The sequence below is a fragment of the Pelodiscus sinensis genome, chromosome 9 (assembly GCF_049634645.1).
Source record: "Pelodiscus sinensis isolate JC-2024 chromosome 9, ASM4963464v1, whole genome shotgun sequence".
NCBI lineage: Eukaryota > Metazoa > Chordata > Testudines > Trionychidae > Pelodiscus > Pelodiscus sinensis.
In genome coordinates this window covers 35,104,005-35,117,918 of record NC_134719.1, presented here as the reverse complement: position 1 = coordinate 35,117,918, position 13,914 = coordinate 35,104,005, and the positions used below count along the sequence as shown (strand labels likewise).

At 43.1% G+C, this 13,914-nt stretch overlaps 1 protein-coding gene across 5 annotated transcripts in view; it reads left to right on the top strand.

The window, feature by feature from the left end:
* BCAR3 (BCAR3 adaptor protein, NSP family member) overlaps positions 1–13,914 on the top strand; it is a 125,223-nt gene that overhangs the window by 86,788 nt on the left and 24,521 nt on the right. Inside the window, exon 1 of one of the 5 annotated variants that reach the window (XM_006114154.4) lies at positions 7,706–8,217. The exons of the other annotated variants lie outside the window; for them this stretch is intronic. Within the exon in view, the coding sequence (XP_006114216.2) occupies positions 8,134–8,217 (84 nt within the window). The 5' untranslated portion in view covers positions 7,706–8,133. Of the gene's footprint in view, positions 1–7,705; positions 8,218–13,914 lie in introns of those variants that run through there. 5 annotated transcript variants of the gene reach the window in all.

Sequence of the window (13,914 nt, the reverse complement as noted above, 5' to 3'; positions counted from 1 at the left end):
ACCAACTGTAAATAAGTTACTCCCTTTCCTTTGTTAGACTAACTAGATTGAGTTCTTTTAGTCTATCCCTATAAAGCATGTGTTCTAACCCTTTAATCCTCTTGTGGCTCTTCTCTGAACCCTCTTCAATTCATCAGCCATCCTTGAATAGTGGGCATCAGAACTGGAACCAGCAGTGAAAATAACTTAAAATTTCTTATGGGTACTGTCCTATTGCAACCCAGGTCCCTGCCAGCTCTTTAAATAGCTCCCTGCTGGCTTTTGCCGGAGCTCAGCCAGCTCTTGGTGGAGCTGCGCACCAGCTTACTTTCACCTCTGCTAAAGACAGCATTCCAACAGTGGGTGCACCAGTGACAAATACAGAGGTAAAATAACCTCTCTACATCTACATAACATTCCCCTGTTAATGCATCCCAGGATCTCATTAGCTCTTTTGGCCACAGCGTTACACTGGGAGCTCAAATTCAGCTGATTATCCACCATGACCCCCAAATCTTTTGAGAGACAGCTTCCCAGGAGAGAGTCCCCCATCTTACAGGTATGTCCTACACTCATTATTTTCAAATTAATGAAAGCAGATGGACTTTCTTTCCCTTTTTGTGGAGGGGTGCATGTGTGTAGGCTCTCTCTCTCTCTTGCTCTCTTTCAGACACAAAAGAGCAATCCAAAACTGGCATTAAGCCTTGATAAATACAAATATCCCATTTTTACATGCTTCTTGGCCAGGACTAATTCAGTCTAACAATGCAGTATTCATTATCTAAATAAAGCAGTCTTTATTTCCTGACAGTTACACTGCTGTTTTTGTAAAGGATGCCAGCAGTTGTCATATTAAATTGGACAGTATTATTTTTCTTGAGGGCCAGGATCATTATTTCTGGCATACGCCCACTGAGAGTAGTCACTTCTGAACAGATTCTTTACTTGACTGTCACAGACAGGAAGGAATGAGCTGCCAGTTATTATTTGTGATCTGTGCCATGCTGCTCATCTCCAACTGTGGATGTAATTTGTTATATTTGCTGCTTCATAACAAGCCTTTTCAAAGAGACGCACGCACTTCCACATTACAACGTATTGGGCCAGATCACATCCAGTTATATCTGTGCAAACCCACTGAAGTCGAGGTTGGGCCCAGAACCAAACAATCTGTTGGCGGCACCTCATAGGGCCAACCCCGCTACTTTTTTTGTAGGGAAGAAGAAGGAGGAGTCCTGATTTGGAAGGAAACCACATATGGGAAATCTCATAGACTTCTCCTGTCTTTATTCCTATCTCTGATTGAGATTTTTCAAGTTTGAGGGGGTTTTTTTGGAGGGGGGGTTGTTTGTTGTTTTTTGGTTTTTTGGTTTTGTTTTTTTGAAAACCCACAAGAGACTGAGAGTGGAAGACCAAATTCTACCCTGACTTAAATCCAACAAAATCCCATTCAAGTCACTGATACATACCCTTCGTCAAGGGTCCAGTTCTGCTTCAAGTTGCACCTCTATAAACCGTGACTCTCTGTTCTGGCAACAGCTGTGGTCCTGCTGGACCATGCAAGTTCCAAGATCAGAGAATGCTGGTGTGCTGTGGGAGGTGTAGGAGCCAGCAGCTTGGCGCAAACATGGTGGGGAGTCCGTAGGAGCCCAGCGTGCAGACCAGCTGGGCTGCCTGGGGATTGGGAGATGGGAAGCTGCCACACTGCCAGGGGGAAAGGGTGGTCAGGAGCCCAACGCACAGCTCAGTGGGTTGGGGAGAGGGTGGGAGCCAGTGCATGGCTCAGCTGGGCTGCAGGTGGAGAAAGGGGGAGTGGGAAGCCTGGCATGCAACCCCCTTGGGCTGCCCGAGGGAGCTGGGAACCTCCATGTATAGCAGGGCAGAGGGTGGGGCCTGCGGTGGGGAGGGAGGGGCAGAAATCACCTCCCCTGGTCCAGCAAAATCCCTCATCCTGGACCAGTCAGGTCCAGAAGGTGCCAGACCAGGGAGGTCCCACCTGTACCTCCTGTCATGTTGAACAGTAACTCACTCCACAGAGCCTCATGGAAATCAGTGAATGGCAAGATTCTCTAATGGCTTGTCTACATGAAGAAATTTTCAGAGTTGCTTAAGCTAAACTGGAAAAAGACATTTTTATTCCAGAGTAAGTATCCGTAATATAATGATATGAAGATATACCTATCTCATAGAACTGGAAGGGACCTTGAGAGGTCATTGAGTCCAGTCCCCTGCCTTCATGGCAGGACCAACCCATACGATTATATCGCAGTAATTATGCCAGTAAATGTCCCCATGTAGACATGCAAAGGGAAGTTTACAGAACTATGAATTTGTCATTTAAGACATGCATGGATGTATAAAATGGCTGTGGGCATGGGGAATACCTATACACAGAGCAGGGTCAGTAATCATCCGTGTTTACAGTTGGACATCTGGACTACACTCTAGTCACTGGGCCTAGATACTGTAGTGGCCATTGAAGGATACCCACTTCAGACGTGCTCTGCTGTCTTAAGCCTTCACTCCCTCCTCTTAAGGAATCATCATTATAAAACTTATTTGGCTTTTTAGCAACTAACTGAATAGCTGTTTACCATAGGTAGCCTGAAATGCCTCTTTTCCATGGTCACAGAATGGTGTACACTAAATTAGACCTGATCATGAAAAGAGCCAACCTCCAAGACAATGGCTGGATCTTTCCCAGTGCTGTTTCTCTCTTCATCCTACAGACGTTCCAAACATGTGTTGGGTTGATGTGAGAGGAGCTACAGGGTTCAGTTTTGAGAGAGCCAGAGTTTCTTAGAAGGCTTGCATGAGTCCCTGTCCTTGCCAGCCCTGCTTATCCTGTGAGGATGAGACCAGAATTCTTATCCACCCATTCCCATGTATTTAAAAGCCCCATGTCCACTCAGATTGATAACACTGTGCTTTTTTTGTATGGAATATATCTCAGTATCCCAGACGGTGATTTTAGAACTGGTCCTAAAAATGACATAATTTGAATTTCTTTACAGCCGGTCATGTTTTCTCGGTGCTAGACTGTGCTGTCGTTACTGACATAAAGGAGACGGTCAGAATCTAAATTAAAATCTTGATCATACACATTAATGTGGCATAACTGCTGTAGGTCAGCTAAAAAGGGAGACTTTGCTGTTTACTGGAGAAAGCAAAGTAGTGGGAATCAGGAAGCCTACAATGGGACTCTTGGCTCATGCTGTCTCATTTGAACAAATCACTGTAGCCACAGGGGCCACTCCGGTATTCAAAGGAGCTCAGCATCCATTATCTGGGACAGATTACTCAAAAGCCTGAGCTTCCATTTAGGCATCAGAACACTGAAGCAGGTTTTCAGCAAAGTTGCCCATGTTGGGTTCTGAATGTTTTTGGAAAGTCTGGACATAAGTGTCACAATGAAAAGTTCTAGGTGCGGATCTTTTGAAATATGGTCTTTATTTAGGTTTCTGGCTGGGAGTAGGGTTGCCAGGTGTGCGTTTTTGAACCAGACAGTCCAGTATTTGAGCTTTCTGCTTGGGAAACAAATTGAGAAAAGATAAATGAGAAAATATAAATGTCCAGTATTTTCTAAATAAGATGTAATGTAGATTGTAATGTAATGTCAAGTGTGTCCAGTGTTTTTGTTGAAACCATTTGGCAACCCTAGTTGGGACTTGTTTGTATTTCTGGCCCCGACTAACCTATCTGTTCCCATAATACTTGTCTCAGAGTGGTACTGTAAGGTTAAATTTAATATCTGTAACATGCCTGGTCTTTTTTGGATGAAGTATACCAGGGAAGGGGAAAGTATTGTGCTTTGTTTGTTTGTTAGAAACCTTTTAGCCTCCCATCCACAACTCTCCTGTCACTGCTAAAATTGGTGCTTCTGAATTAGCAGAATTTTGCATGTGCCATAACTAGATGTCCACTCTCTGTGTGTAAAATGAAAATTATTTGGGCAGCTCTTCTGCACTGATAGCCTAATCCCCTTCCTGGCTGAGATCATGTGGTGGTAAGATTCCACAGAGTCTTTAATAAAAGGAGGAAGAGGATGATGAAAGCAAACCTGTTAGTTTGCACTGACTTGGCCGTCTCATGCACCAGACCCAAGGAAACCCAGTGAGTGTAATGTACAGGGTTATTTGTCTGCATTTCAAATATGTGGTTTCTAGAGGTCAATAATCACCCATTAAAATAAAGCCTGGAACAGAGAGTGCCAATCTTCAAAGAATTAGATGGTTTGAAATTGCAGCCTCTGAATTCCCAAGATAGGTAATTGCAGCTTTTGGGCTAGGTAGCACACTGAGACATGCAGATGAGCACCCTTGAGTTCATTGGGGGGGCATACCAATACATACCACTTCATGTAGAAGAGCAGGGCCTTGAACTTTAACGTCTCCATGGTATGCTATTTCCAATATTGCATGGATGTTTGGAGCAGATGTGCTGTTGTGGGAGGCAACAGGCTTCCATTCACTGGGAGAGACTACAGAGTCTTTGTTAACAGAATAACTTTGTGATAGGTTGTAGAACTCTGAGGTGAGGGATTTCTTGGAGAGCAATGAACTGATCCAACATCATCTGAGGCTTTTGAGAGCCTTTCCACTGATTACCCTGGGCTGTGGGTCAGTCCCCTGTTGCACAAGTAAATGCACATACCTTGGGCCAACTTAACTCTGTTGCAGTGGTGTAAATCTGGAAAAACTCAGAGCTATTGACTCCTAAGGAGATACTCACATGAGCGCCAGTTGCAAGATCAGGTCTATATACTGCAGTGTTCTGTAATTTATTTCAGTTTAAAATACTATGAGATGTGAGCCCTCCTGTGCTTTGTATCCACAAGTTTCCACGTTTTGGCACAATGTTTTGGTTTTTTTAAAGGCCATGTTGCCACTTTTTGAGTTTATGGGCCAGTAGCCAGTGTTTCTGCTCAAGAGACGAAGAGCTCTCTCTCTTGCATTCTGGTCAGGAGCTAGAAGGCACAATGGACAGCAGGGTTTGTTTGTGTGTGGGTTTTTTTTTTTTAATTTTAGCATGTTTGTTTGTAATTGATCTTGAGAGTCAAACGGTATGGAAAGGAGCTTTGCATGGAAACCACCTCCCACTGAATTGCCTCTGGGACAAGCAGCAGTGAATCTGTTTCAGCAGCTACTTTATGGCTGAAAAAAAACCTCTAAAATTAAATGACTAAAATTATATATCTGCACGTCATTCTCATAGATATAAATGTCCAGTCCTGTTTTGAATCTTGCTAAACTATTTGCCTCCATAGTATCCTGTGGTAATGAGTTCCAGAAGCTATTTACGTTGTGGACGTTAGGTTATTTTCTTTTTTTAAAATTAAAACCAGCTTTTTGTCTATAGCCATTACCTTCATTCATCCTTCATTTCCTTATGTTTCCTCTCCACTGGTACAATAGATTTTAACCTCTTAAAATATTATAACTATTAATTCCATGGTTATGGACTCTCACAGCTCTCGCTGTGCTTAGGGTTACCAGATGGTTTAAAATAAATACTGGACACACTGGATCTCAGATCGGGGGGGAACCGACCGGGAGGGTAGCGGGGCTGGCCGGGAGGAGGTCACGGGAAGTGGGGCTGGCCAGGGGAGATGGAGGGGGAGGGGGCGGAGAACTGGCTGGTGGGAAGCAGGGCTGGCTGGGAAAGGGTAGGGGGGAGTAGGGCTGGCCAGGGAGGAAATGGGCTGACGGGGGGAGAGCAGTAGGGGGAGAGCTGGGCTGGCCTGGGCACACGCAGATCCCAGGGCGCTGCCCGTCCCACGCACGGTCCCAGCGGGGCGCATGGACGAGTCTGGCTCTGGGGATTCCATCCTGCCCCGCCCCCCTTCTCTCTACTGTGTAGTTGCATACTACCTGGCTGGTAGACACGCTCACACAGTGTGAGCATGTCTACCAGCCAGGCAGTACGCAACTATGTACTCATACTCATGATAATAATTAAAACTTAATTAGAAAATACTGGACATTTGTATGTCCGGTATTTTCTCAATTTGTTTCCTGGACAGAAAGCTGAAATACCAGACTGTCCGGTTCAAAACCAGACATCTGGCAACCCTAACTATGCTGCATGTCATAGCCACTCTCACTGTCAGTCATAAAGTTGTAAAGAAATCCAGTCTTCTTCCTACAAAAACACAGGTCCCTAATGCTTGAATTAAAGAAGAGTCTCTGTTTAGTCTCTGTACAGCTAGGAACTAAGACATATTGTTGACCAGTTTTGCTTCTATGTAATAGAGGGCAGTGATACACATACAGACCAATCCATTTATGACAATATATTTCTGAGGAAAGTTTTAATTGCTCCTTTTTTATTATTATTATGAGCATAATCTAGAACTAATCCACGGGAGAGGAAAAGAGTAGGGCTATGGCTACACTGCAGGCTTCTTGTGCAAGAACTGTTTTGCGCAAGAGTTCTTGTGCAAAAGGTCTTCTACAAGAGTACGTCCACATTGCCATGCGCTTTTGTGGAAGAGATGTGCTTTTGCACAAGAGCATCCATGGTGGTGTACAAGAAAGCTCTGATGGCCATTTTAGCCATTGGGCTTTCTTGCTCAAGAAACCCCTGTTGCCTGTCTACACTGCCTTCTTGTGGAAGAGCTCTTGCACAAGAGGGATTATTTCTCATGGGGAGAGGAATAACTCTTGCTCAAGAAGCCTTGTTTTCCGACGCTTTACTGTAAATTTACATGCTCAAGAATGCGTGTGCAGTATAGTAATAGAAATGTAGCCGTGTTAGTCTGGGGTAGCTGAAGCAAAATGCAGGACAATGTAGCACTTTAAAGACTAACAAGATGGTTTATTAGATGATGAGCCTTCGTGGGCCAGACCCACTTCCTCAGATCAAATAGTGGAAGAAAATAGTCACAACCATATATACCAAAGGATACAATTAAAAAAAAGTGAACACATATGAAAAGGACAAATCACATTTCAGAACAGGAAGGGGATGGGGGGGGGGGGGCGAAGGAAGGAAGGTAAGTGTCTGTGAATTGATGATATTAAAGAAGTTCTGCAAGTTTTTGCGCAAGAACAAATGTTCTTGTGCAAAAAACCTTCAGCGTAGACATAGCCTAGGAGGAGATATGACCAAAGGATACAAAATAAGTGGTTTTGAGAGAGCCAATCTGCAATGCTTTCCTCCCCCCCCCCCTTACAAAAAGAGATTCAAAGAAATAGATGAAAGTGAATGCTTTAGCAGCCACAGTCTTGTCCGGCTCACTATGGAACTGTGCTCTCCAAGAGAAGAGCAGCATATATGTAAATATGACTACTTCCTTTTCTGTGTGGACTAAGTTTAATTTTATGTTCACGCTGAAGAGTTTTCAAGCTTGCATTGTATGTTCTCCTTTCAAACAGCTTGCCCAATTATGTGGGACCTGCACCAGCCACTGGCTGTTTACTGATGGTCTTAATTAAACTCCAAAAGGTTGCATTAGCTATGACGCTAATAATGACTGTGCTGATGTAATTGGCTTCTCCCGATTGTTTTCCTATGACTGGCTGCTAAAAGCTTCCTAATTAAAAATGAACAGATTTGACATTTCCCTTGGTTATCTACACTGTAAGGATATAACATTTTATTTGATTATGAAGAGTAACAGAGTCATGCAAGCCCTAGGCAACCATTCTCCCTCTCTCTCCTTATCATTTGTGTGTACTGAATTATTTCTGTAACATGTAGATACTCTGTGACTGAAGAGAGACAGCTGGAGTGAGCAATCAAATCTTTAGGAGTGCAGTGAATGACTCAGGTATTGTATATTGATGAGAAGAAGAGTCTGCCTTGAGCGAGTGGCTTAATAATTTGTACGCTGCAACTCTGATCTAAGGGGATACCCAAATAGAAGCACTTTCTCAGAGGGCTAGAATTTCATTGGTGAGTGCGATAGATCACATGAGGATTCTGGCACTCTCTCTACATGGCAGAGTGGAAGCTAGCATGCCAGAAGCCACTGAACTGATAGTATCAGCATTAGCTAAGGAGACAGTCCTAGACTGATGTGAGAGTAAGAGGGGACTGTATGAGCCCTGGCTGACTGAGGGCAATGCAAAAGAGCTCAGGAATAACTCCTGAATGTTGCTGGAGGTGACAATTTTCTTTTAATCCAAAGGGTCTACAGGACAGAGATTGAAAATGCCTAAGGATTGTAATGTTTTTCAAACTCTAATAGCAGCTCTTTGCTGCTTTTATCACCGTAAATCCATTATTGGAGTTAAGGTAGGTGGCCTTCGCAATAACAGCAACTATACTGTGTACTAGTGGATATTCAACAGTGCTTGTTTTAAAATTACATATAGATGCAGTGTATGATGGTCCTATAATGGAAGTTCCTTGTGATAGTGTACTGTTGGCTAAAGGAGAGGCTTAAAACTGTTCAGACTTAGCTGCCTGAAAGTTAGATGCACAAATTCATATTTAGGTACCCAAATCAAAGTGCCCCCAGTTCGAGACACTGCATCAGCAGCTGTCATGGAATTAAACAGTAACTTGAAGCAGGGAGGCTGGAACAATTTGTATAACAGGGGTGCTAAGAGCTATTAAGCCAGACAGAAACCACTTCAGTGTCCTTAGTTTAGGACCTATGGCTTCGAGTTCTCAGTACCTTGTAAATCAGGCCACTTTGATTTAAATGCCTAAATAGATTTAGATGCAGACATTTCAGTACCTAAATTTGAAAATTAGGCCACTGTGGTCAGAGTCTTTGCTTTGTATTCAGGTTCAGAAATACTGTAGTTAAGCCTTGATATGGGTCCAAAAGAGCCAAAATGCTATAAAGAATGGATGGTACTTTTCAGTGACATCATCTCATACACTTGTCAAGGTCATTGGTTTTTCTTATTATAGTTTAAAAAAAACCCTACAGGCAATATCGATTTTATAGTATTTTTAAAATATGAGATTATATAATATCCTAAATATGCCAAGTGCTTTACAGGCACTGAGTGGGATGCATTCCATATGAGCCACAATCAATTGTGACTGAAGTCTCCCTGAAGCTCAGGGGTTTGGATGAGTTTTACTGTTCAGCCCCCTCTCTAATAAAAACCACAGTGGCCAAACCACATAAGCAGGTTCCCCATTTGTGCTGCTCTCATGTGATTAGTTTGTAGATGGACAAGTCCACATGGCAGCTTGTGTGTGTGAAGAAGGTGTGCTGAATCCTTCAGAGATGATCATCTATAGGCATTGAAAGGTATTGTCATTGTGATTAGAATTGGACAGCATCCTCACTGATGGAGATGCCTTTGGTACCTGGACATAATGCAGCCACTGTATAGTGTAATTAAAGCAGTCATTAAGATTATTTTAAGGAATGGCTCCTTGTAATTGTTACAGACTAGTTTGTGTTGAAATGAATCCTAAACCCGAGCCTTAGTCCCTGATTTATGTTTGAAAACAAAAATGTGAGCTACAGATTGTTGCACAAGTTGGGTATGTAGCTACATGATTGGGGTCTCCCTTTGTTTCAATGCCATGAAATGTCCAGCACTGCAACAAGCAGCTACCTAGCTGAGGAAAGCAGGCTGTGCAGTTCTCCCAAGCCCATTAATGCTCCTGACAGAGCAAGGGAATCGTAGGTGAGCCAAAGCTAATTGCATTCAGTAGAGTGCAGGCTTGTTTTGTACATTGGTGATTAAGGGCTATTTTTTTCCACCTTTCAGTCACTAAGTATGGTCACCAGGGCAAAATTCTATACCATCCAGAAGTATTTCATCTCCTTTTTCATCAAAATATGAGGCATCACATTTTCAGAAGTGGCAAAGTGACTACTGAGCCTACTTCCATTTTCAAAAGTGACTTTCTGTGAGACTTATGCTCCTAAGGGTTTAGAGATTGTCTTCCTGACAGTCAGTCAGATTTGGGCTCCTAGTTCACTTTTGCGCTTTTGAAAACGTGACCCTACTGTAGATTCTCTTTTCCCTTCCCACTGATGCAATTCCATTGAAGTAGTCACTGGTGTCAGTGAGAGGAGTCTCTGTCCCATTAGCTTTATTGCTTTTAATTTTGATTGGGATTTTAAAGCTTCTCACTATAATTCTGTTGTTCTGCAAGTTTAATGAAGTTGGGGTTTATTGCTGGCTATCAGAACAAAATTAAATTAATCATTCTTGTCCATGTCCTTTGTTTAACTTGGCATGAATTTCTATCATCTAAAATAAGACTGGTGTTGTCATGGTAACTTTCCATTTGCTCTAATCCATATAGTCTCTGGAGAAACTAAAACATTATTAGTGTTTGCTGTATGGGAAAAGAATAAAGCCTTTTATGCAGAAACAAATTACAGCTGGTCTCTTTCAAAAATAAGGTTCTATTTAAAGAGATTTCCAGCATTTAAATAGATTTCAATACATGTGTTCCAGCAGGCATTGCTGATTTATCTTTAATTAAATCTAATGAACTGCTATTTTAAGATGGGCCTACAGTTTGAAAATGGGTCACCCTTGCTGAGGAGAAAACAGACATGAATGTGGGTTGGGGACAAGCGAATGTGGGTTGGGGACAAGCGAACATGGGATCCAAGGTAGAGGAGGTGAATGTCTCTCTAACACACCAATGCACTTTGGACCAGCACTGATGAGAGCTCCAGGCTAGTTGTTCTCTCTCACCAGTGTAAACCTACTGACTTCAGTGGAAATATATTTAGATAGGGAGCAGCTGTGTGCCGTTACCAGGGAAATGTTCATCCTGAATAAATCCACTGACATCAGTAGAGTTATACCAGGGATGGATTGACATGCAGAACCAAGTCCTGCTTTGTTACACTGAGGTAAATCCACAGTAACTGCACTGACCTGAGCTGTATGAGAGCAGAATCTGGTCTAGCACGCACATGGGCACTGATATGTATCCCACACACGCTGTAATAAAATATACAGGGTCTGAGCATTTACAATCCAGTATACCTGCCTTTGTGACTCTTGCAAATCAGAGCCAGCTAAAGTGGTATTTTAGTTACTGGAATTTAAAGTTCAATATCATGGTTAGTTCAGAAGCAGAGCTGGCCCAGGGTATCCTCATAATGCTATACCATGATGCTGGTAGTGTGTTGTTTGTGTTTTAGTAAGTACATCCCTGTTCAGCTTACTAGTAGTAAGTAAGCTTAGGTGTTCACTGCAAATTACAAAAAACTGCAGTCTAGTTGGCAATTGTCTGTAGAAATGAGCAGAGGCACCAATACTTTCCCTAAACTGTGCACATTTATTATGTGACTTCAAACCAGGGAAAATGTTTCTTTTTAATAAATTCAGAAACTGGAAATTCAGATACAGCCATAGTAAAGATGGTAAACAGCCATCTTAGCCTCTGAATATGTGGCAACTTTAATTCAGTTATGTTCTTTATGATTGGAAGGGGCGAACCTGTTCAAGTATTTTTGTTCCTAACTTTATAATTATGCAGTTGATTATTCACACTCATCTGATGCTGTTCAAAAGGGGAAAGCCATTCAGTGCTCATAGCTGCCACATTTTGAAACTTCCAGTACGTACAGTTACCACATCACCCAGTAATGTCCTACTGTTATGAAGGCCCTAAGCAGGCAGCTTTGTATAAGCCACTCTTGCAAGTTCATCCAAAAGAAAGATGGCATTTGCAATGGCTTTTTATAGATGGTGATTTTTAATATTTCTTCACTATGTGACAATCTAAATTTGATTCACTGGCATCCTTGGGCTTTGTATATCCAGTTTCAGCAGTCATCTGAAGGATATTCAGTCCGGTATCATGAACTAACAAGTCACCATGGCTCAGCTTGTGGATCTATGTTTTTGGCATAACATTTGTTGTTGTTGGAGAGGCTAGGCTGGGAAGGAATGACTTACCAAGATACTGAGAAATTTCACATAACTCTCTGAAACTTGGTTCCCCTTTGGCTTGCTTCTGGATTTGCAGTGAGATTTGTTTTGAACCCTTATTTTGCACCCTTGATAAAAAAAAAAATCGCGTCTGAGAAAGTCATCTTTTCTTCTTGAGCTGCCTGTGTATCCAAAGATTTTTCAAGGAGAAAGCTTCCTCTCATGTTCTCAGTTCTCATGCTACTTTTACATAATTTATAAGGTTTCCACTCCCACGTGCCCTCTAACACACGTGTAACTGATATCTATGCTACTCCAGTCCTTTTTCTCAGCATGACTATAATGGATGTAGTGAAAATGTTTCACAGACTGTGTTGCTAAAATAGGCATTATTTCCTTACCAGAAACTGAAAAGAGGCAAAGGATGCTCTTTTGTATGTTTGAGAACTACCTCACCACAATTTTCCTTCTTCGCGCTAAATCCTAAACACTGTGCTTTATTTTTAACTCTGTACTTGCTTCGGCATATTCCCATCTCCTGAAGTGTTTGAGCACATACTTCCACATTTGGCTTCTTAGTAATCGATTAGACAAACATTTCTCGGGTACATTTGCCTAAGCACATTGAGCCAAATCTTGAAGTCCTTAAGCTTTGCTCAGGCAAAAATCCCCATTGCCATCAAGGGGAATTTTGCCTGAGAAAGTACCATTCCATAGCTGAATAGGAACTTCGGGATTGTGACAGAAGTACTCAAAACTTTAGACTCCATTACTCAAAGATGACCCATGTACCCTAGGGCCTGGGCTGTGAATCCTTTCATTACAGCAGTTAAGGATTGTGTTATATTTACAGTTGGGTTATTATTTGCTTACTGCAGTTAGGATAGTACAATGTAGGCCTAACCCAAAGCCCACTGGAGCCAATGAGATTCTTTCGGTTAACTTCAGTGAGCACTGGACTGAACCCTGTGTATTGTATGCCTGTTCTGCATAAACCAGAGCAATGTTCATATTGCTTTTCCATTCAGGAACTTCTCTATGTAACGCCTCTGCCGGATAGGACTGGCAGCAACCAGGGCCGGGTTCAGTATCCAGGGGTCCATCTCACACAGAACCAGCTCGAGCCCTCACCCAGTAGCCTAGGAAATTCACACACCCCTGGGTGCCTCTGAGAGGCAATGCTTCCTCACTCGCAAGCACAGAGTCTGAGTGTAGAAAAGAAACTTTTAATGAAAGAGAGAGAGAGAGAGAAGTAACATAGCATTAACTTGCAAAAATACCATGAACAGAGTTCATAACTCCCCATGAGTAACTGTCCCAGCTCAAATGGATTGAGCAATGTCCTTGGTCTCTCAGGGTCACTAGTCCAACAAGGTAAGGGTTCCATTCACTTATCCAAACTTTCCCCGTACCCCACTTCAAACACCCCACTTACAGCTCTGTCCAGTCAGTGTAGACCCAGACACATCACCCTGATGACTTCCTTCATAGAGCTTGATGTGATGCCGCCTGTGTGCTGCTCCTGCTGCCTGCCGGTCGTTCCCACCAGCTGCTCTGCTGGCCCCCTGCCGCCGCTCCTACCGGGTGCCCGCCGGTCATTCCCGCCAGCCACTCCGCTGGCCACCTGCCGCCGCTCCTACCCGCTGCTTGCCGATCCCGCCAGCCGCACTGTTGGCTACAATGGGTCTGGCTCCAGGCCAAACCAGTGACTTCAGCTCTTAGTGATTTCAACTCTTTAGCCACTACCTAGGCTGGCAAAAGATTCCAGCTTTCACTGGACTAGCAAAAAGACTCTTCATGGAGTCTGCTTTAGGTCTATCCTTAAAACAAGGGGGAAAGAGGCAGGTTGAGCCAGTCTTACAGCTCACATCTAGCAGGCATGAAGCAGTCTGACTCTAGCCCTTTAATCCTTTCCCCCCAACTCAATTCGCTCAACTCTGGAAGGGAGGAGGCTTGTTCCTCTGAGACCTCTTACAATGATGGTGTCTCTCCTGCAAGCACTGGTGTCATATTTTACAGTTCCCACACTTAGGGGTAGCATGATTTGTGACCCCCCACAACAGCCCCAAATTAGTTACAATACACTACATTCCATTCCAACACTGATCTTCCATCAGCT